This window comes from Propithecus coquereli, unplaced genomic scaffold, assembly GCF_000956105.1.
Source record: "Propithecus coquereli isolate 6110/MARCELLA unplaced genomic scaffold, Pcoq_1.0 Scaffold6, whole genome shotgun sequence".
NCBI classification, from domain to species: Eukaryota; Metazoa; Chordata; class Mammalia; order Primates; family Indriidae; genus Propithecus; species Propithecus coquereli.
Genome location: NW_012151951.1, coordinates 5,468,294 through 5,492,325, shown reverse-complemented (window position 1 = coordinate 5,492,325; position 24,032 = coordinate 5,468,294). Strand labels below are relative to the sequence as shown.

General features: G+C 35.3%; 1 protein-coding gene across 1 annotated transcript in view; it reads right to left on the bottom strand.

Annotated features, from left to right (window-relative positions):
• Positions 1 to 7,133: 7,133 nt before the first annotated feature.
• Positions 7,134 to 24,032, bottom strand: part of GRIA4 (glutamate receptor, ionotropic, AMPA 4) — a 548,228-nt gene continuing 531,329 nt past the window's right edge. Inside the window, exons 13-15 of the mRNA XM_012659122.1 lie at positions 15,781 to 15,895; positions 13,413 to 13,547; positions 7,134 to 8,257 (exon numbers count right to left, since the gene is read on the bottom strand). Of these exons, the coding sequence (XP_012514576.1) occupies positions 8,093 to 8,257; positions 13,413 to 13,547; positions 15,781 to 15,895 (415 nt within the window). The 3' untranslated portion in view covers positions 7,134 to 8,092. The remainder of the gene's footprint in view (positions 8,258 to 13,412; positions 13,548 to 15,780; positions 15,896 to 24,032) is intronic.

Genomic DNA, 24,032 nt, shown 5'->3' with positions numbered 1-24,032 from the left:
TGTGAAACTGTTTGTATATCTCATCTCTCCTTGAAAGGATTTATCCTTCTTTGGGATTCAATTTACTTAGTCACCATGTGCAGTTTTCTGATTTGTACAAAAAAGTTATAATTTTGTAGATGATTTTCCTTTTTCTCATTACTGGAGTGAGAGTGACATTTTTTGCATTCTTTTATTTCCTAGACAGAAACAGAAGCCCAGGGCTATAGAGAAGAAATGACTATAGTTTTGTTTATTGAGCTCCTGTTACCCGCTGCTGTAATAAGCAATTTATAAACATTTATTCTCAACTTCACAGTCATATCAAATGCTAGGTATTATCCATGAAACAACAGCCTTTTTCCAGAGGCCAGAGAGTAAGTGCCAGAACAAGGATTCACAGTTAGTTTCGTCTAACTCTAAAGCTTAAAATTTGTTCTTTCTACTACTCATTGTTGCCTCTGGAACCAAGAGTCCGGAGAGAGAATGTGAGAAGTTTATAAAATACTCATGGAACAGTGGTATAAGTGCTGTTACAGAGTTAAACACAAGACCTAGGGAAATTTAAAAAAAGGACCTCCGAACTGAGGGAATCAGGAATGTTTACCCAAAGAAGTGATTTCTAGAATGCTTCTTGATGGATGAGTAGAAATTAGGCATAAGGGGAAAAATGATATATGCAATACTTTGTGCCCACTCAGCTTCTTTTGAACAACTTCTTATATATTAATATATTCCACATTACACCTCTCTAAAGTGGTAGCCAGTATTTGGTTTCCCTGCCTCCTTCGTTACTACATCATAGGCTTGTGATGTTGCTCCACCAGTTAGACACTCCTGCTTGAGGTTTGAACTGGAAAGAGGCCATGCATGGAGCCCATTTCCTGAGAAGGTGATAGAGCATGCTGGGGAGGCACCCACTTTCAGAGGCAGTAGAAACAGAAGTCCTAACAGCGGTGTCCCCATATTCAGTGTCCTTGCTGCAAATTTTGATATGTGTCCACCAGTAGTTGGACATGGCTCGGGGGCAGATTAGTGGTATAATTTGGGTATTGTTCTTGGCTATTTTGCCTTCAGGACTGATTCTCTGTCTTTCTCCCCAGGGAAACTATCTAGTATCCATTAATAAATTCACATTTTGCTTAACTGGACTATTAATAGAGTGGATTCTTTTCATTATAGTTAGGAATCCCGACTAAAAGAGGGACAATCCAGGTAGAAGGAATAATTGGCAAAACTTAGAAGGGAAAGAAGATGAAGCGTTCTGGAAACTGGAACTGTGAATAACTTGGTATTATTGGAGCGGAAAGAAAGTGAGAGAAGATACTGGAGATGTTGACAGGCCTCACATAATGGACAGAGAGTTATTTTCATCAGGAAGGTGACAGGATTATATTTGTGTTTTAGGAAAATCATGGTGTCCATGTAGGACACGGGCTAGAGGGAATGTTAGTAAGACAGAAGCAAGGGGGCCCATTAGGACATAGCTGTGGTAATAATAGAAGTTCTGAGTCCCTGAGTTAAGTCAGTCATAGGATGGGTGAAGAGCATGGGACAGAGTGAGGAGAGATTAAAGATAAAGTAATTCAAGATGTTGATTGATTGGACATGAGAATGATGAGGAAAAGTGGATCTAGAATGATTCTCATGTTTACGATTTGGGAAATTAGCTGAATGGTAGTGCTGCTCACTGACACAGGAACACAAGAGGAGGTAAAAATGTTGAGTGAAAGGTGAGGAATTTGATGTGTTGTAACTGAAAAGTCAAAAAGATAACTATTAATTAAATATGTGGGACTAAAATGGAAGATAGAGATTTCTTTGTTAATAATGTATAGGTGACTGTAGATGTCTTGATGATACTGATATCATCCAGGTGGAATATTGCTGTGAGAAGAGAAGGGGACAAAAAATACAGCCCTGGATAATGTCAACATGTAAGGTTTGGTTGGGAGAAACAAAACAAAAATAGACTGAGAAGGAACAAACAGAGGATTAGGGGAAAACAATTGTATTATCCGTGCCAATACATGAAGAGATCAATTGATTTAGTTCCATATTGAAAATGTATATTTAATATGGCTACAAGATGTTTATTGGTGACTTGGGAAGAACATCTTGGTGAAGTGATGGAGCAAATAGAGGGGTGTAATAACATGTTAAAGGCCACCCTTTTCAGAGACTAGGCTGTGAAAGGAAGGACAGAAGTGGGTCATCATCTGAAAGAAGATGAGAAGGTAAGTGATCATAAGGCCTGCTACATGTCCTTTGGGTGAGTGATTTAAATAGCATGGAGACAAAGACCAATGAGGAGTCAAGAAATTGCAGGGCTAGGGGCTAAATGAAGCATCTGTACTGACCTTGAAGCTGTTCAGGATGATAATAGAACTAGGGGTGCACAAGAAGAATAAGCCAAATGCCAAAGTCATTGATGAATGTGGGACAATGACAGAGAAGTCGGCAGACAAAGTGGACAAGTACATGGTGCCTTTTGACAGGATGGTTAGATGAGGAGGAGGAATCTTTATGTGTGAGGGTGGAGGTGTAATTGTAAGGATAGTCATTCTTTTTCCTTCTAGGTTTGTGGTACAGGGAGTGAGTGCTGTTATCAGATTGGACAGTGCTCAGGGAGAAGTTGAGGATGATGGAAGTGTGCTTACTTTGTTTTGAGGGCACTAGGGAGAATGGTGGCAAGGTCAGGAAGAGAGGAAAGCGTGGAAAGACGAAGGGGGAGAAGGGAATGAAGAGCAGAGGAGTAGTATTGGGAGGAGAGTGGACAACACAGAGAGAGATTATTGGGATGGTTTTGATGTGGGGCTGTGGCCAAGGATAACATGGATATAGATCTACTAGGTTTCAAGTAAAACTCACAATGTCACCAGCTCCTGTGCAGTTCCCAATGATCCTGATGCCACCTACTCTGATGGTGGTCTTGGAAGCTTAATGAAGCTGGCAGACTTTGTGCTTAGATTTAAAACCAGAATATTGGTGGGAAATATGGCTCTGAGAAAATCTCAGGCAGATGGGGTTAATGCTCATGTTTTAGGAGTTTGAAGCAGCACCAGTTTTAAGTGACCAAAGGTAAAACTCTAGATGGAGCCAGCTATGAACTAAATTGTTCCAAATCCCTTCTTTGTTAAAAAATGTTGAAAGCATTCATGTTTATGTTGGGAGACTAGCTCCAAGGAATTGACAGAAGTTTTAATACAGGAAATTGATCATGTACTCTTTAGAATGTCTTTACTCATTCATTTCTTTATTCACTTAAACAGTTCATTCAATCATTTATTGAAACATGATTGCCTATGACTATAGACTATCCAACTTCACAAATAACTTTCTACAGACACAATTTTAAGCCATTATAAAATGTTCACAAACTTTAGAGTGTCGGTCAAATGTATAAACTCTAAGGAGGAAACCATAATAATCTGCTACTTAAGCAGGCTCTCTTTGTACTTGGGATCACAGGATTACAAAGCTTCTCAGTAACTCCTTCACTCAAGCCATGTACTAGGCATTGAATTTAACAAAATATTTTTAAAATGATCTTATATAGTTCTCTATGTTTTATGCTTCCTGTGTTGTTTGTGACACTTTCCAGTCAGCACAGTTGGCCAAAAAACAGATCTTTACGCAGTCTGGAGGTTTGCTCAACCTGCCATCTTCTTCAGATCCAGAAAAAATTGAGTGAACCTTTCTTGTTTGCCATTTGGAAAGACAAATCTCAGTCTATATTTCTGCACACCTTTGTGGGAGGAAGACGTATTATTAGCGTTATTCCTGGCCTAGCATCAACTGAAACATGGAACTTAGAGTTTTCTCCTTGATTTTCTCCCTCTAGGCACCCACAAATACCAGTTCGTGGCATGCAGGAAAACTGAAACTGGAAGTGTGCAGGTCATGGGAAGAGAGTACAGCAAACATTGCACACAAACAATGTAAAAATCACGTGTCAAACATTTCTGCTCTCACAAGTCCTTTTGATCACCCAGGGGAATCCTGTTGGTCTATTACCCAGCTTTCTGCTTCCTTAATATCTCCCTTCCCTTTATCTTTTATTTATCTTTGTCATTGTTTTGTCTACTTTTTCCCTGAAAGAAATAAAATCAAGCCAAGATAAACAAATAGATTTTTCTTATTTCATAGACAGCAATTTAGTTCTGTTATTTGATATATGATTTCCAAGTCTCATGTCTTGCTCTTTATAACTTACCAAAAGCTTTTCTTAAAGAAGAAAAGTTCCCTTCTGAAAAGACTACTGGTACTAGAAGAACATATATACTATACATATATGCCACCTATTACACATTTGCATTTTGTTTTACAAAAGCTAAATACTCTAGCATGCTGGACTATCTGAAACTAAAAGCCTGTTATGAGAGTGTATGAAAAGGCACACTTTTCATGTAGTATCATATTAACAAGGTGGATGAATCTGTGCAATTTCATTTGTCTTTTCATAAACTCTCCTGGATGTCACTTTTCATTGAGTTCTTACTCCTATTACCACTTCCTCAGTGTTGCAAATTGGGATATTCTGTTTTCTTGAAAAATTATTTGAATATTTTTTTCACTGATACTGCAACATATAAAGTTGTGTTTATGTATTGACAAACATATATTGAACATTTACTATGTGCTATTCCTTAGGGAAATGGAATGAGTCAATAGTCCACAGACCAGGAGACCACGGAGCACACAACTAAGATGCAGCAGCCTGAACCAATGCATTTGCAATAAGTAATTATTGAATTGAGTGTGGCAAAGTGGTTCTCTTGAGGGCTTTTTAGATATTTCAAATGTGGTCATTGCATACGTTTAACTAGCTGATGCAGCTTCAAAGCTGACTTTGTCTGACATGTTCAGGATCACTAGATAGTGATCTTGCTTGTGTGGTAACTGAATTTTTCACTTTGTGGAACCGAATGTTTTAACTTAAATATTTTTCACTTAAACGTCAAAGCTTTAAAATTGTATTTCCTACTTTTATAGCATGCCATCAGACTGGAATCCAGAGAGGTTATCTCTTTTTACTGATGTCAAACTCAAATTTTTGTTTTTGGCAAAGTTATCCTTTATTATAAGAAATATAGCTTTCCTGACTTTATATCATGAATCCACTCTGAGGCTTGAATGAAAGATATCTTTAGAAGTATGGCTAAAAACCAAACCGAAACCCTGTCCTGGGTTATTTAGTTTTCTTAAAATAAATTCTGTAGCCAAATAACTTATTCCATAGCTAGGTACAATTACATGGACTACAGATTCTCTGATCAAAAAATTTATCAGATCATCTTTCTTTTAGTTTCTTTTTAGCCACACCTTCCAATGACATAGGCGATACCATGATATTAGCCAACTTTCAGCCTTCGTTTTGACAGATGCTTCTCGACTTACAATGGTGTTACATCTTGATCTATGAGACACAATAGATCAGGCTATAGCTTAGCCTAGCATACCTTAAATGTGTTCAGAACACTTACATTAGCCTATAGTTTGGCAAAATCATTTGACAAAAAGCCTATTTTATAATAAAGTGTTGACTATCTCATGTAACTTATTGAATATCATACTGAATGCATATCACTTTTGCACCATTATAAAGTCAAATAATCATTAAGTCAAACCATCATAAACTGAGGAATGTCATCTGTGTTTAACAGATACTCTAGGGACTGTTAACAAGGAAAAATGTCGTCTTTCTGCTTTCACTTAATTAAATTAATTCACTTCACTCATTCATTCAACAAATATTTATTAAGCACCTACAATATGCCAGGCACTGTGCTGGGTGCTGGGGATACAACTGTGAACAAAATAGACACAGTCCCTGCCCTCAAGGAGCTTACAGTCTAGTAGTTACACAGACAAGAAGTACACAGGCAATTACAATGCGGTATGGTAAGTGCCTTGTTGGGGAAAAACATTAAGAAGGGCACCTAACTCGGGCTCATAGACAGCGGATGGTGGAGAGTCATGGAAGTCTTTTCAGGGCAAGTAAATTCATTTTGAGTATTGAAAGATGAGTAAAGTCAGTCAGGGAAAGAGGAGACAGGGAAGAGTTGTAGACTGAGGAAACAGTATATGCAGTGTTCCATGTGCTGCTTTGGGGGTTCATTTGCTGGCGGGAGAAGTTGGATAGGAGCGATAGAAGTCCCGGAGGAGACAGGCTAGAGCCAGGTCATGAAGGGACTCATTTGCTCTGCTCAAGAGTTTGGAATTTTTCCTGAGAGAACAGAGTGATGTATGTGTGTGTGTGTGTGTGTGTGTGTGTGTGTGTGTGTGTGTGTGTGTGTGTGTGTGTGTGTGTGTATCAGATTTACACTTTAAAGATTGCTCTTACTGCCCCACAGAGATTGAGTGGGGCATGAGGGTCTTGAGAGTTGAGGGAAGGAGATCAATCCTTCACCTTTTCCAACTTTATTTTCCACACTGTCATGCCCTGGGCTCTGACCAGCCCACCTAGTTGTATACATTCCTTCCATAAGCCATCGGCACGCATGGCTTTGGGCCACCGCTCACACAGAAGGCTCTTAACACCACCTCCTCCTGTTAAAACTCAACTCATCCTTCAAGTCCAGACTTTTGAAATCATCCTAACTTGTGCTTTCTGCCAAGATCTCTAAGTACGTGATTCTTATACATATTAGAGTACTTATTTATTATTTCAAATGAGCCAAATCTTCTTTTGAATCATGTTAATTTAATCCATACATAACATAAGGTAATTTTTATAAATAAACATGTGTATAATTTTCTTTGCAATTTTCAGTTGAAAACAAGGACTAATTCTTCATTTGTTGTCTACTCCAAACTATTATTAGTGCCTTCAAATGATTTAAATGGAACAATAGGAATGAGGGGAGAAGACCAAGAGACATAATTTTATGCAGCAAAATACAGTCAAGTAAAATTTCAGTACACGATTACAGGATAGGTTGCTGTTAGGACAGTGATTCATTCCCTAACTCCAAGACTTAGTCTTTGACAATTTAATTTGCTAATGAGTCAAAGATTTGCAAAAGAGGGGTAGCTTAGTATGCAAAAATAATAAAGACTAGCTACAGTTTCCAATATGGCCCATCACTTGAATTTCTCAAAGAACTTTTATAATGATAAGAAAAAAACCTTTAAGCTCTGTAGATACTGTAAAGAACATCTGTCGTTTTATTCTTTTTGGTGGGTACAAAAACCACAATTTTGTACACGGAACAAGATTATAAATAATATCAATAACATGAGTGACCCATTGTCTCTTTTGAGTCTACATTGCAGACTGATGATTTAACATTAACGTTTTCTTCCTTTTGTTTTTCTTCTGATAGTGAGACAAATGCAATCTGTGAACCGACTCATGTGATAGAGTGAAGGTTACAGCAAACAAGAAGATGACCAACAACTTTTATAAAAAAAAGTCTCTAAAGTTTATTACAGTGATGGCATTTATATCAATTATTGCAATGTATTGTTCCCTAAGATGGTTAGAAAAAAGAATCGTGTTGTCCTCTACTGAATTTACGTCAGTTAAAAAGCAAGCATGTTTCAGTATTTGTTTTCTCCAAAGTAAGTGTAAATACTTCCTTTAAATTTTTTTTCACAGGATTTACATGTTTGTTTATTATTTTATCACAGTTGAGTGATTTGTTTTCTCAGCTGGGTATTCTTCCATTGACTATATGGGTGTTCTGGAGACACAGGTTAGCGTGTTCGTCGACTTCTAGAACTATTTTATCCTTTCTGGTGAAGACAAAGGCCTTTCTGAGCAAGAACTTCACAGTTTAATGCGCTAACTCGCAAGTCTGATTAGTTTTTAAGTCCACTCGAGTGAAATTTGTTGCTGTTAATACACCCATCCCAGCTCCCCACCCACCCACCCACTCCCCGAAAAAACCTAAACTGTGAGTTTTCCTGATAGAAAATCTGAGTTTGGGTTTCCGAGCTGAGCTCATGCACAGTCGCCGCTGCCGCCGCCCGCCGGCCCGGGACGCACTTCCGCTCTCGGCCAAAGGATCGGGTTAGCGAAGCCCCGCGCGGGGCGTGTCCCTCGGGGCTGCGTTTCCGTCAGTCACCAACACAGTTTAATTAAGGCACTCAATTATTTTTTTGGTTTTTATGGTAGGTCCGATGCAATGACAGCCAATCCTGAACTTTGTCTGATTGCAGTTCCAGCGTGTACAGCCTTGGGGCAGTCGGGCGTCAAGACGCGGCCGTTTTCTCCCACGCTCCCGGTGATGGATAACCTGGCTTTGTTTCTTATGGCTTCAGAAAAGGTCAGCTGGGTTGCATGGAAAGGAAACAAAGAATGCGCAGTGTTACCATATTTCTGTTTCTTCGATAAAATATGGCACAACAAACACCGAAATATCAATAATTAGACATCTGCATTTTTTTTTTTTTCCATATTCTTTTGGTCATATGAAAACTGCTTATCCGGGGAAAGAAAAGCTCAACTACACTGAGGAATGAATCAGGCTAGAGTTTGCGGTCCTATCTGTTTAAGAACTAATTCTCAAATTATAACACTAGGTGTTGTTTTGCAAATCTGGGCAGGAAACATCTTTTAACTTGCTGCACTCTATACCCTAGTACTTCTGGATGAGCTTAAAAGCTCCTTTGTGTTTGACAACATTCTTTAAATCATATTTTCTTTTTAGAAAATGTCTTCTTTACAGTGCAAGGATTAGACCCTTAAAATTGTGGTAAATTGCCTAAACAAACTAAATGTATATAGACTATTCATGACGGATCTTCCTGTTTTCATAACACGAACCTACCCACAGACATTTCCATTCACTCACACCAGTTATAGACATGACCCAGAACAGCACAATTGGTGACATGTAGTTCACGTTATGTCTATTATGGAAGGTAAAGCTGGTATTTTAAGAACTGTGTTTAAAGGGGGTGCACTGAAAGGGGGCATGTTTTAAAGCCTACTGAATGGTCGTCGATGAGGAACTTCCCATATTGAGGTTGTGGGGTCAGGTCTCTGAAATCATTCAATTCTGTCATATTAGATAGCAGATAATAATATTACACACAGGAGAAATAGGCAGCATTATTATGTAAGTCTAATCACTTCATTCATTGCTTTTAAATTCTTTCTAGTAGCTGAGTTCTAACATTAATTCAAGTGGAAAATAAGGTAAAGGAAATATTTTCTCAGTTTGTTATGATTTTAGTTCATAACTCTCTTACAGCTTATACTGTATCTTAATTCCCTGTTGTGAATTTATGTTTGTCTAATTCTTTAGGAAATCCCATCCTTGTATTTATTGTGCCCTGGAAATTAAATATTAGAATAATTATATATTAAATAATGAAATTAATATTAGATTAAAAACTATTAGAGTAATAATGTTTAGAGGTCAGTTACCTTGATAAATTCACAAACTTGAAGTCAAATTGCTAGTAATGACATATCTATGATAAAACCCAAGGTCAATCTCATAGTTCTGTTTTAGGAAACAGTCTCAAAAATTAATGCTTATCTTCATAGTCAGAACTCAAGATACAGTCTTTACAGAAAGATTGACAGCTTTTACATTTATAAATCATTGAACTATAATGAGCATTTTAAGGAAAAACAATACTTCTACCTGATTATCTTCTATTAGTCCCTTGAAATCAAAGTTCTTCTGACTTTTATTTGGCACATAATAGGCACTCAGTAAATATTTGTTGAGTGGATGAATGTCCATATATGGGAAGATACTTTTTTTCTTCCTTATAAATGAAACTGATAGGATAAAATTCCGAATGAAACATTTGTCAAATCCTGCAGAACTGTACACTAAAAAGGATGAATTTTACTGTGTGTAAATTGTCCCTTAAAAAAATTCTAAATGAATATATTGCATGCTATTTTAAATTGAACAGAAGCTGAATTTCAATACACCAGTGAAGAAGTTAGAAATAAAACAATTCAATTCAATTCAAACATTTGAAAGGATCCCTTAATCAAAGACCTCGTTCGTATGGCAAAATATCACCAGAGAACTAAAAAAAGAACATGGCTGCAATAGTCTTGCTTTTTGAAGTGATACTTCTGGGAGGTTATGTCATTAGAGATGAATATTTTCCTGCTTAGTATCAGAGTGTGCATGCTTTTGGGTATGTGTATAACAAGAAGCATTAGCAAAGCAGTATTATTTATGTCAAGCAAATCTAACAACAAAATGTTTTATTTAAGAGACATAAGCCAGGACTTGATATCAAGTTGCTAAATAACTTTCTGGTGTAATCCTGTTTTTCAATTTTATGTGTTTTAGATGGATTTTTTTTTAGGTCAGAACTCTGTAGTGGGTACCTAGCTGTATGAAACATTCCAGTTACAGCATTAGAATTTTCCATGAGCTTCTAGAGAAAAAAAATTTTGGTCAGTTTTGGGCAGTTTAGATTAGTTAGATTAATTCAAATGCTGAGGAAAACAAGAAAAATGAATATCCACGAGTCTAATCCAAGCCAATACATGAGCCCGTCATAAAAACTGGGAAACTTCAGAGTCCCAAGACCACTCAGGGGCTTGTTTAATAGAGGACGTGGGAAAAGTAGTTCCAGAGAATTCACAGCTATCTACTACTCATCACTCAATTTAAACAAAGCTGAGGCCAAAGTCTGAATAGTTTCTTCAGATTCCCTTTCAACATTTAATATTAAGTAAAATAGATGATCATTTTCAAAAATCTGGTATAGCTTTGGTTTAATTTTTTTGAAGAGGAAATACTCAGATACAATTAATAAAAGCACTGTGATTTTTCGAAAGCATTTTCAGAGGGCTTTGGCCATACAATCTATTTTTTGTCCTTTCTTTTCTTGATTGTAGTTGTGAGGAAAGGAAAACTTGCAAAGCTTGAACAAGTCCATGTACTCTCAAATAACCTCTTCTCTTTTATAGATTAATGCAACTGGGTGTATTAGTTAATAAATCTTTGACAACTACTCATTTTCTCTTTAAATCTGTTCTAGTATTTTAATTTCCTCCACTTATATCTTCTGCTTCTTCCATAAAATGCCATTCCTATTCATCTTGATGTGAACCTTTGCGGCTCTTCAAGCTGGAAACTTCGTATAATTTTACATATGGTCTCTGTTTGGTTGGATCGTTGTAGCTAATGGCTGTTACCTTAATTATTTGTCTATGTTCTTTTGAGGGACGATCACTTTTAACTAGATAGTCTACCATGGATTGAAGGTTTCAGGTTTTGCTCTTGGGGTCCTGGGACAATATTATCTGAATTACCAAACATTTGCATCATTATGGTCAATAGAATTTTTGAAAGTTTTCCTATAATTTGAGAGTAAAACAAAAACTGCTTATTCTTAAGTCTCCTCAACAACACATCATTTCCATTTACCTTGAATGCCATTGTCTTTTAAAAAGTCAGATAGATATAAATGCTTTCTTTTTATATGAAATCTGTTGTTTCCAAATATATTATTAAATGCATGTATTATGCATGTATTATTAAATAGTATGTATATAACCTGGAAATTTATATCTCTTCTTAACAACTTCCTGGAACTTTGTAATGAATTAGCATACATGAGTATTTCTTTCTAAAATTGTCCTATACTCTTTTACTTTTCGTTGCTTTCCTACCCTTGGACCTTTGCTGATGGTTGAAGTGCCTTTGTTATGCCAAAGAAAAGTCAGTTTTAATGAACTGGTAACAAAACTTTTTTAAGATATCTTATAAACTTCGTCTCAGAATGCAGTCCAAATAATTGGCTCTGAAAGCTGATCAAGTATTGTTTTTCTCTGCCTGGGAAAATCACTCCTCAACTCTGTAAACATTAAGATGAAAGCACTCCCCTAATGGCCAAGATACTTTGGCATTATCCTAGTTTGTTGTTTTGCTATGAGAAGGCATGCTTCAAATATTTTGATCTAAGCGAATAGAGGGTTTAGTTCTTAATTCTTTTTCATAAAATCAGTAAAGAACCATTTTGAGATGATCTATGTGCAATTGTACTCAGTCATTGATTGCTAGATTATGGATAAAAGCAATTAAATCTTGATAAAAAGGGATGGCTTTTGTTCTTTGTTTTAAGATAGTCACAGGTCCTTCAATAACTTTTACATAAATAAATGCAAAAATCAATCATGTTTACCTGGCATATAACCTCAGATGTACATCTTATTAAAATTATATGAGGTTTTTGATTCGAGGGTACATCATACACCGGATGTCTTTTATAGGTTCAAAGACTCATTTATCATTGTAATCAGACTGAGCAGCCTATTCAGTGGCTATTATGTATAATTTTAGAAAATGGGTTTTAGAGACCTGATTTTAGGAAAAGCCATAACAAATCCTTTCAGATCTTATTTTAAAGCCACTTTCAATCATTAGAGCAAAGAAGAAGTGGACATTTAGATTTTTAAAAAAATGATCTCCATCTCCTGTATTTCAGTGAATGCTTACTTACGATTTTTGCTGTGATACCATGAAAGGATGTAAATAAGTGGGACTGATCTGGCTTGTTTAAAAGCAATTGAAATGAAAAAGAAATGTTCATAATAACTCACTGAAATTTTTGTCTTTTACTGCATTTCTCTCATAGGACACAAATATTGCTGACTTCTTTGATGGAGGAACAGCTGTATTACCTAAAATGCCTATTTACCTTAGTGATACTATGTGTATAAAAGTTCAATTTTATCTAATAAATGTGAATTGTAGTCAAAATTCTGATAATCACTTTTCCCTAAAGGTCTGGCTCAAGGACCACTGTCAGATGAACAAAAAATGGGGTTTCACGCTTTAAAAATATAGAATGATGGTTAGTATGAAACAAATTAGGATAGGAGAGCCCAAATTCATTAACCACATACAATGTGCCTTGGAGCTTTGACATGTATTATTTCTCAGAAAACAATGTGACTTTTTCAAAAATAGGCAACTGTTTAGATCTTGACCATTTGAAATAGATTTTGTGCTCATTTTGTTAGCACCTATCCTAAAATGAGATCGTTACAGAGAAGATTTGCATGGTCTGTGTGCAGAGAAGCCCAGATCTCATTTCCAATTTTTTCCCCCAAATTTCAGGTAGAGTATACTGTTTCAATCATTTCTCAGAGAAATTCTGGTTTGTTTTGTCTTTCTGACCCCTCGCAATGCAGATATCTATTGGCAACATAAAGGTTCAAACAGTACGTCTGCAGCCAGAGAAAACCGAACCACTTTGCACTGAAGTTTTCAAAAATATAAAGCTCTAATCAGAAGCAAGCGATACCACCACTGGACAGACAGGTCACAACACCGCGTTCACAGGATGCATCCCCCACTCACTGGAGTAGGCCCTAAGTCCTACCCCTAAATTTTAATACTTTCGGTTCCATATACGTTGTAACCTTCTCTATAGGTTGCTAAATTCTGGGTATTCTGCGAGGAAGTTGGGTTAAAAGTCTGTGCACTCTTTGCCACCTTCATTCTCTTCGCTTCTGCCCTGGACTTGTAACAGAACTCTATCAAAGCCACCAGCATTGCCAAGCCCAAGCCGCCAACCAGAATGTAGAAGACGCCTGCTACGTTGCTCAGGCTCAAGGCACTCGTCTTGTCCTAGGGGGATAAAGACATTTCAGTTAACTGCAGAAATGTCACATCCAAAAAGTAAAAGAACACATGAAATTCAAAATGCCAATTAAAGTAAATGCTTAATTTAATCTGAAATTATTTATAAGTCACTGATACAGGTTTGTGGATTAAAATATAAAGATCTAAGCTCTCGGGAGAAGTGAAATGATGATGATTACCAATAAATTGTATGTAATTGCATTCAATAAAATCTGTAACATTTTATCATTATTAAATAGGCAATGAAAACCACTATACTTAGCCATACATAAGCATTTATATATTTACATAGGGTGGCAGAAGTGGGCTTATTAATGTTCAATTTGAAAATGACATATTTAAAATCCATTTACATGGGAAAGGGGACCTCTTTTTGGCTTTGCTTTCATTAAAACATATTTTTAATGTTTGAGATTTCTCTTGAATAAATCTAACTCCACATTTCCTACTGGAGGAACTAAGGGTCTTTAAGCTAGTAGTTTCATATTTTGTTCATCATTACTTTAACAAATATATGCAAATAATGTGTTAGAGTACACATCATTTGTTCTTTCAGTTACATCTATAAGGGAGAGCTCATGAAAATGTCACTTTTGCATATTATATGCTATTTAGAAATAATTATTAATATATATATGCATAACATGTAGGTGTTAAGCACATTTTTTAGGTAACTTCTAAAAATACATAAATTACTGTGGTCAACTGAGAAATAAATTATGTATGGACAAATTTATAATTATTGATTTAAAAATACAATTCCATTCCCTCTTAAAAATGCTTAATCAATTAATATTTTAGACATACTATTTTTCAGAGCTTCAGTATACATGTTATGTCACAATAAATCCAGAATAGTCAAGTATATGACTGGAAGTAAAATTGTAACAAGAATTTAAAATTTTTTCATAAATAATAGGTTTATTATAATATTTAACATTATACCAAAAAACTATTTTGCTAGACTACCTGAAGGATGCCCTGTGGCCATCATGTTCTCAGCAGTATGTTTTGTGCAAAATTAAGACCCTTAAGTAGCTTTATTAGGAGAATGTTTAATTAAAAAAGATACACTATATATACTGTCAATGTGGTGATAACATCAACTGACTGGTCCAAAAATTTTAGGGTAATTTCATTTTAAAAATAATCACTCTTTAAGTATTTATGCTTCTCTGACTTTGTATCAGGATTTAAGATAACTATTTCATTATCTGGCCAAGCTTGTTTCATTCCACTCTGGTTCAAAGACAGACACGTGATTAAAATATAGGGATAAGGTCTGAAAAGGGATCCATTAACCTTAGTTTGTCTTCTTCTTAAATCAGCTGAGGCTTTCCTATTTAAAGCAGTCACTTGTTTAATGTCTTAGAATAACCAATAATTTGTTTTCTTTCTAGAAGAAGATACAGAAAAAAATAAAAGAGATTCCAAGAGTCTTCAACTATGGCTTTCGGGCATTGTTACTATATTCTATTAACTTGTGTGGGTATTTAGATTCACTGATAAACATTTTTTGTCTCTTTAGAATAAAAATATAACTCTTTTTATGCTACTTTGATTTACACTCAACAAATTAGGCCTACAGGTTTCTGCATTGCTTTAAAAAGAATTTATGATTAAGAGATATCAAAAATTGAGGATATTATTCATAAACATTGACTTACTAAAATAATTTCATTTGGGGAAATAGAATTGGAAGGTTACTTTGTTTACGTCAGCACAGGGTCTCTTCAAACTAAAGTGGAATGCTTGGCAATTTATTGACCAAAGACTGAACTGAATAAGCATTTATTTATTATTTAGAATCTTCTTTTTCTCAATGACTGCTAATCAATTTCCCATTTCCTGTTTTGAGAATACATCAGTTCTCAAAATAATACGTTTTCCTGTTCTTTGCCTCCGAAACAAAAACCTAACCACAAAGCACTACTTTTATTAGTGGTACGTAAGTTTGAGAATAATATAAGGAATTTTATTTTATAGATTTTTGCAGTTAATTTAAGTTTATTTAAAAGCCTTAATATTGGGGAGCAGGTTGCAATTTCCTTAAAAGACAGTCCTTGTGGTTGAAATTTATGACATTAGCTTTTAATTTAGGCAGTGGCTGAGTGTATAGGGAAATGTTCTGTTTTTATTATTTCCATATACTTTTGACAATTGCTCCCATTTACTGCTTTGTGAACACAAGAGGAGGCCCCGAACTGCAGAGACTGACCTTGCTTCCAGAGTCCTTGGGTCCACATTCACCTTTATCGTACCACCATTTGTTTTTCAGCTTGTCTAAGACGCCTGCCTCACTGAGTTTCAAAACGGCAAGGTTTACAGGAGTTCTTCACGTGGAAAATAACATAAATAACATTATATATGTTATTTTATGTTATTCAAGTAAAACTACATTAGAATCGCATGGCAAAGTGACAGAGCAGAGGCCACAGTAGGTGTTATGTCTTGTACTGTAGGCCCAGGTTTAGACTCAGACATAAAACTGGGGCCTGCTCCATCGCTTTAGGTAACAGGCACATACTGCTCGGGAGGATTTTTAAATAAAAGGTATGCAATTACTGTGAATCCAAAACTATTGGCCTTGGTTGGGTTTCTTGAACATATACAATTTTCCCCACATAAATGTGGAGTTCATTCAAAATCCAGATGCTTTTTTTTCTCCCCCCTTTAAAACTAAAGAAGTGGCTGCAGGTTGACAGACTTCAATAGAAGTTAGACAGGATTGATTTCATTTCTTGCACGTATTGTGATTCAGCTGGTGGGATTTTACTTTATGCTATAAAAGTATGTCTACAGTTTTCATTGTTAAATTGACTCTCTAATCACTTTCATCCAAGACCTACAAGGAGTGTGATTCCTGTGTCACAAAGGGCCACCTCATGCAGGGGAAGGTCCTCATGAGACAAATATGTAAATCATTATTTTAAAGTATAAGCCTATGCTGATATTTTCCTTCTGAATTGCAGTATTTAGCATAAATGATATCAGCAGAGCAACTGTCATTTATCTTGAGCCTACCATATCAATATACTTTAAGTACAAGGTGAAGTGTCTATAATAATTCTACCTACAAATAAGTGACAGGTTAGAGGTAACTAAGATTTTTCTGAATAGACAAACTCTTTTTACTTTAAAGTCCTATTTTTCTTCTCAACCATGTTTGATTCCTTCAGTACTAAATATTGTACAAGGAATCTCAGGGAGGAAGATGTCGCTTACTACCCAGCATCAATATTCTGAAAGAATCTAAGAATTCTTCCAGTTTTCATTCCCATCTTATAGTATGAAGGCCGAGAAGATGAATGGGAAGCAGTAACTCCTAGGATCTTTGGCTGTTATTGTTTTTGTGGTTGGTTGGTTTTTTGTCTCTTTGTTTTTATAAACATCTAGGCACAGATTTGTTGTACTCCTCTGGACATTTCTAAGACTGCCATAGTCATTTTGTCTGGCTGTATTGCCCAATGCCTCACTTCTTCTAGGAAATGTTGAATGCATTGGAGCAACACAGCATGCACTAGATTGGTTGCCAGGGAATTCATTCCATAAACCTATCTACACAACTAAAAAATGCATTAATAATGATGGTGATAATGATAGCTAATATTTATTGAGCACTTATTATGTACCAGGCACTATTAAAAGCACTCTATATGTTTGCTATCACTCACATTTTACAAACGAGGAAACCAAGGCACAGAGAGCTTAATTCATCTAGTCACACAGTTTGGCAGCAGTTTAATCAGAATTTGTGATAGTCTGACTTCATACCTTGTGCAATTAATAATATTAATAACAGAAGACTCAGGAAATGAGATTTCTAGTTAATTGCATTTTCTGGTTAACAGTCAAACTAAAACCCATTTTTATTGCACTGCTTTGAAAAAATTTTCTAAAATATACATTTTTCTTTTTGTTTATTATTTCTGAATACAATTTAAATTTTATATCAATGTTATAAGATCTTACTATAGATTCATTGTTCCATTCAAGAAGAAATATGCATTTGCCATGATCCTGGAATATTATATTGTTTTTCGGATTAAAATTTTACATAAGCATGATTTAACACTTTCTGCCAGAAGCTTGAGTTTGGGGGTGGGGTGAGGATTATGTTAATTGAGGTACTTGGTTAATTTAGCCCCAGTTCATCTAAGTTTTTACTCCATTTCTGAAGCAGTTGTTATAAAACTATACATGTAGGTTGATTGGTAAACTGTGAATCCCTTGAGAGGAGAAGTCACATCTCATTTATCTTTGAAAAACAGTATTTTTCAGAGTATCCGACTCAGAGTAGACACTCTATAATGTAGCCACATTTAAATTATTTTGAATCCAGAGCAAGCTTTTTCATTGAACTGATCCTCTAAAGGTTTTTAGGGCTAGATCCTCAAAGCATTTTTAACACATGTATAGGTAAATCCTTCTAAGGGTTTTTAGGGCTAGATCCTCAAAGCATTTTTAACATATGTATAGGTAAATGATACTAGCCTACATTGCAGTTCTTGAATGGTGTGGGCTGGGAGAAGGAGGATTTAGTGCTGAAAAGAAGAGGAAAAAGCAAGCAGAGAGTCTCCTACAAGTTTCCTCCAGAAGGGACACTTGAAGGCAAATCGTGGATTAGATGAAGACTACCTTTGGCTTCTCTTTCTCTCTTCTTAAGGTACTCTTTTCCCAGCCCCTTCCTCTTTCCTCTGGCTTCTTTATCCCTTCTGCTGTTCACTTCAGTACCTGGGCTTTAGAGGGTAACATTAGATTAGCATTTTGAATATAAGATTTTATTATTAACCATACTTAATGTTCAACTGGTGGAATATTAGAACAAAGAATTCATTACTGAAAGAGTCCTTCTCCAAGGGCTAGCTTCCCTTCATGGTTTTTGTTTATAACATTTTTTCCTGTTTATGAATGCATATTTTCTGGAACAATCCCTTTATTCTTGCATTGGTTTTCATAGCGATGGTGGAGGAGAATAGATCATTTGTAAGTATAACATATATCAAAGGCAACAATGGTCTGTATTCTTCAAAGTGCCAAATTAAATACCTGGAATTGTGTGATCAAATGTAATTCCTAGAGAAAATATTATTTGGTAATCACACCTACAAAATTATTTTTATATGAATATCCACTCCATGACTATGCATATTATATATATATATAATAGAAGGAGAATAAAGTGTAAAATAAACAGAAGAAAATAAGTTTGTAGCTATTAGGTTCTATGAACGATTCATGGTTACAGGCATTGCCAAAATCTCCAACTAGAACCAGAATTAAACAACTCACATAAAAATTTGCATAAAAATCTGGGCATGGTTTATGCTTAGACTAACCCATACCATATTAGATTAACCATATTAGATTAATATCAAAGGGAAAATCAGTGTTAGCCATTATAGTCGATATTTTAAATAGGTTCATTGTCAATTAGTAAATTTCTGTTATTGTATTCACAAGAATGAGTATGAATTCTTACGACCGTAATGAAAAGGAACGCATCGCAATAATATTAACACCATCAAAGGATCAAGTTTTCAAACAAATGAATTTGTATCTCCCAGATCATGCCTTTCTGCTTTAATTTATTTCATTAAAGATGCAGGACCCTGCTCCTCATGTCTTTCATTAAATTTTTATGTTTCAGTGTGAAGCCTCTTGGCCAAGGACGGCCATGATCAGAACTTCATAGCACTGGGAATGGCTGTCAGGTGAGCAGGGGTGCTAATTATTGCTTTGGGGTGTGACGGGGAAGCTGCCACAGGGATGCTAAACGCTTCAGTTGTTATGAAATCATAAGCTTCTTGAGGGAAAGGACAGTGATGTCTTTTTCTACATTGGTACTGACTGGCACATTGTCCCATTAAAGCAGAAGTTTAAAACTTCACTGCTGAATGGATGGCTGGAGAGGTCTCCGGGGTTACTTCCTGTGAATGACAGATGAGTCAGTTGTCTCCTCACAGAAACCTTTCTTGTGTGGTACAGGTTTCCTCTTCCATTTTCCCCCTTCCATTAGATGAATCACTGTTAGGAAAGTTAGTTTTGTCTTAGTAAAAGGTTCTGTATTTGAAAATCAGATAAGTCAGGATTTCAGCATGTTTGTGCTGAGCTCTCTGTGTCTCTTTCCCCCTACACTGCACTGGCCATGTTCATTCCATCTCTTCTGCTTTGGTTTTACACTCAACAAACGCTGTAGAGCCAGCTGCGTTCCTCAAGTCAGTACTTTTCCTGCTTATTTTACCTCTTTTGATGAAGATAAGGCCACATGGGAGGAGCGAGATAAGTTTACAAAGAAAATCAGTCCATCTGAAGAAGGTAGAAAATGAAAACGAAAAAGCAACAACTGTCTCCTAGTAATTTACTTTGATCTAAGTTAGGTCAGGCCATTTAAAATGTCATCGTTTATTATAAACTCAGAGTTGACTATTATTAACATTTAGATTGCAGCAACTTATTATCTTGGTGATAAACCTTACGCCAATATATAACTTGTTTGAATTTATTTACTTTTTGGTATAAAAACAAAATTCCTGAGGAATTACAGAACATACTGTAATTTCATTTTGGGAGAGAATTTTATGTTAATTTTCATAACATATTGGAAAACTACTTGTTATAATCTGAAATAACATTTATTCTAAAACATTTTGTAGTTCCTGTGTGGTGAAAGTAATGTATCACATAACTGTAAGAACAAGCAGTTTGATTTTAGAAACTGCAAGGCTAGATTCATATTTATTCTTTTGGACAACAAATATTTACTGAGTTTCATTATGTACCAAACGATGTGTTGGATACAAGTTGATTAAATCTGACTGAGTTGTCCAGTCCATCTAAATAAATTAAAATGATTTTGGTTACATAAATTTTTTTTCCCAATATATGTACATTTCTGTTATGCTTGTTTAGTTTTCTTTGGAAAGAGTCTTCAATGTACACTAAAATGGGACTTCATTATTTATATTTGTAGAAAATTTTATCTGTGTTATATTTATGAGTGTTATATTTCTTTTATCTTTGTGATAACAATAAAAATTTAAAAATAAAATTTTTCTAATGGAGTATAATATCTTTGTTTTTATTTTCTCTGTGCTTTTATAGGACATTTTCTGATATTTCCAGAGGAATGCTAGATTATTATTATAAACTTGAATAATTTTCTCTGCATATATATATATATGCACATATTTATTTATTTTTATATGTTTATGAAAACTGTTGGAAATTCCAGGCAAGTTGGGGATCCAAAATATATAACAAGTTCATGCTCCTTAACAGGGTCCCTAGAACCAAGGCAAAGTTTATCCTCCCTCCTCCTGCAATAGTGCTGGCTGTTAGGTGGTAACATACAAGTGAGCTCAGTTTGAAAGGCTTTTTAGATCACTGTCTGGGAAAGGTAATGGCAGCCACTCCCTGAAAACAGAGCATCTTTCTCTGGGTTAGGTGGCCAAGTGAGCGGATTTATAGCCCAATCAAGGACCTGAAGATAAGCAGGATTTCTTGTTTTGGATAATTTTCTAGATTTTAAAACAAAGGCAAGAAGGTATACTTTAAAAATTTTCATTATTCTTACATACCAATTGAAGATAATTAGAGTTTTCCTATCTGTGGATTTTCTTTATGTCTATAAACACTGATACCTAGTGAAGAAGGGTTCTGCAACCCTAGGTAATATATTCTATTAATTGTATACCTTTTTTTTTTCTTTAGACATTCCTTAGAAATTTAAAAAAATATTATTTTATGAAACTGAAAATATGATACAAATGAAGACAAAGCTGAGTTGATCTTGTTTTAGTAGCCTGGTTATTTTGCACTTTGATCCATTTATGGAAAGTTAAAAATGTCTAGCGCACATGACTATCTTTGATTTGTTATTTAACTTTAACAGAAGTCTGAGAGTATTAGATAGAGAAAATTTTCTGGTTGGTACTCTTGACAGGTCTTGGTGGAGTTAGGTTATTGCTGTTACTTAAATGGAGAAGAAAACAAAACAGACTTACCCTCTCTGTTCTCTCTCCCCTCTTCACTGAACTGCTCTTTCAGAAACTTGCGTCCCTTCCTACTTTCCAAAACCGAGATTCATAGGACTGTATGTCTGATCCACAGCCTCTTCAAAGCCAGAGATTTTCAATGACTATTTTCATTAGGCTTGCTCGTGTGCCACCAAGTTGAGAATGGTTGCAAATATTTTTGTGTTGACAGTAATTGCATACTTAAGTTTGTGAGGGCACTTGACTAGCAATGCGACTGGTATTAGTAGGTCCAAACCACAGTCTCCCAGCAGATGCACCTATTACTTTACATACTGTTTACCCGCTCTTGGTGACATTGAGGCTAACCTTGGAGTCACCTCCCCCGCTGCCACATTCTCCTTTGTCGTACCACCATTTGTTTTTCAATTTGTCCAAGAGGCCTTGTTCATTCAGTTTTAAAACTGCGAGGTTAACAGCATTTCTTGAAACGATAAAACATATTTTGTAAGAAACTGCACAGCTGTTAAGATATTAGAAGGAATGAGGACTTAAGCTCTTTTATAAGCTTCTCCCAGACGCTAAATAAACCTCTCATTTTGCCATCCTGCAGCTCCTTCCACCAGAGTCCAAACCAAAGCAATTGTTACTAATTCCAAACGTATTAAACATGCAGTATTTGGTGCTCTTCACTTTTACAGTTCATTTATTGTCAAATAACTGATCTCATCATCAACCAATTACATGGTATTTTTTTTGCAAAACAGTAATAAACTTGAATTTACTAGTAATTGAGAAAGGATTGTGTGTTGAATTCCTTTGCCTCTAAGAATGTCAACAACTCAAAAGAGACTGAAATGAAAATTCATTCCCAGAAGCAAAAACAAAATGGCATAAACAAATCAACAAACTAGCCACTAATTTTTGGGTACTGATTTCCTAACAACAAAGAGTACGGCTTAATCATTATTCCCTTTATTATTTGTGTGGGTTTAGTTTGTTTGTTTGTTTGATTTAGGTGGTCTCAGAATCTAGGATTTCCAGGTCAGTTCAGTTTCATGGGCTGGAAGTCACAGGATAGTCAAGGGATAGCAGCAGAAAAGTTTTTGTATCTAAATTTTGTGTTGATTCTTAAAAGCATTGGACGCTATTTAGAAATTAGGATCACATACCCAATTTGACTGTTTAAATTAAGTAATTAAGGCCCAGGAAGTCATGCTGCATGTGATACGGACTTTGCAAACAAACACTCTAGATTGTCTCCGTGTTCATCTCTTTAGGGGTACAGGGGGAGCATATTCTAATTATTCTCTAAGAGGAATAAAAAATGTGTCATGGGCTTTTGTCTTCTTTCCTGTTTCCAAGTTACAGTTTTTCAATGTCCCATTAACTCTTTGAAGAGGTTTTTACATTGTTTAATGAAATTTCTGTTAAATCTAAGGAGTGGATTATATACTGAGGGAATTTAGGTACAGTTTGTGTTATGCTATTTGATAAGCACCGAGTTTGGTTGATTATTTAATGCCAAATCGATTATAGATAAAATAAAAGAAAACAACCATATTAAATAGCACTTGAACATTGATTTGCCAGTGAAATGACATTTAGTGGACTAATAAAAAATGTTGCATATTTTGCCATTAATCAGCTGAAGAAAGTGTTTCTTCTCTTAATAAGTTTGAATAATATTTCAGGTAAACAATGTGCTTTTCTACTGTTGTGATGGTCTGATCCAGTTAGAGAGTAGACAGTTCTCATAAGCAAACCAAATAATTTGGGAGTATTAACTATTATTAAGGGTTAGACTGCCCATTTGCTAAATGCTAATTAAATAATTAGCTGTTCCTATATTTTCAAGTAAATGCCCTGTTAGTGGTGTAAAATGATATACTTTCTAAAGTGAATAGTATCAGGTTGTCAATTTAATAACCAAAAGGAATAGATTGAAATGTAGGAATGAATAAATATTCAGTGAAGACAGAGATGTCTATTAAAAAAATTCTGTTGGGAGAAAGGAATAGTTTTAATTTATTTTGTGCCTATAAGAAACTAAATTTTTCTTTCAATGAATTAAAGCTAACTACTGAAATTTCTGTTTTGGAGAAAATTACTTTTATAACCCACTTTATTTTAGATTTAATCATTCATATTAGATTTTTAAAAATGAAGTGGTACTCCAATTATTTTATATATTGGTTTAGACCATTCCTTTGATAAAACTAAAATCATTTCATGAGAGGGTTATTTAACAGGGTCATTAGCCATATCCAAAGACAGGTTCACAGCACAATAGAAAACAAAAAAGCAAAATAAAGGAATGAATAAGGAAAAAACACTTTTACGTTGAGAAAATTTTTTGGAATCAAGCTTTCTACAAAATTATTCTAAGACATTGTCTTTCTAATACCATCTATAGGCCATGTAAAAACAGTTTAGTTTCACACTGCTATCTGTGTGTGTGTGTGTGTGTGTGTGTGTGTGTGTGTGTGTGTGT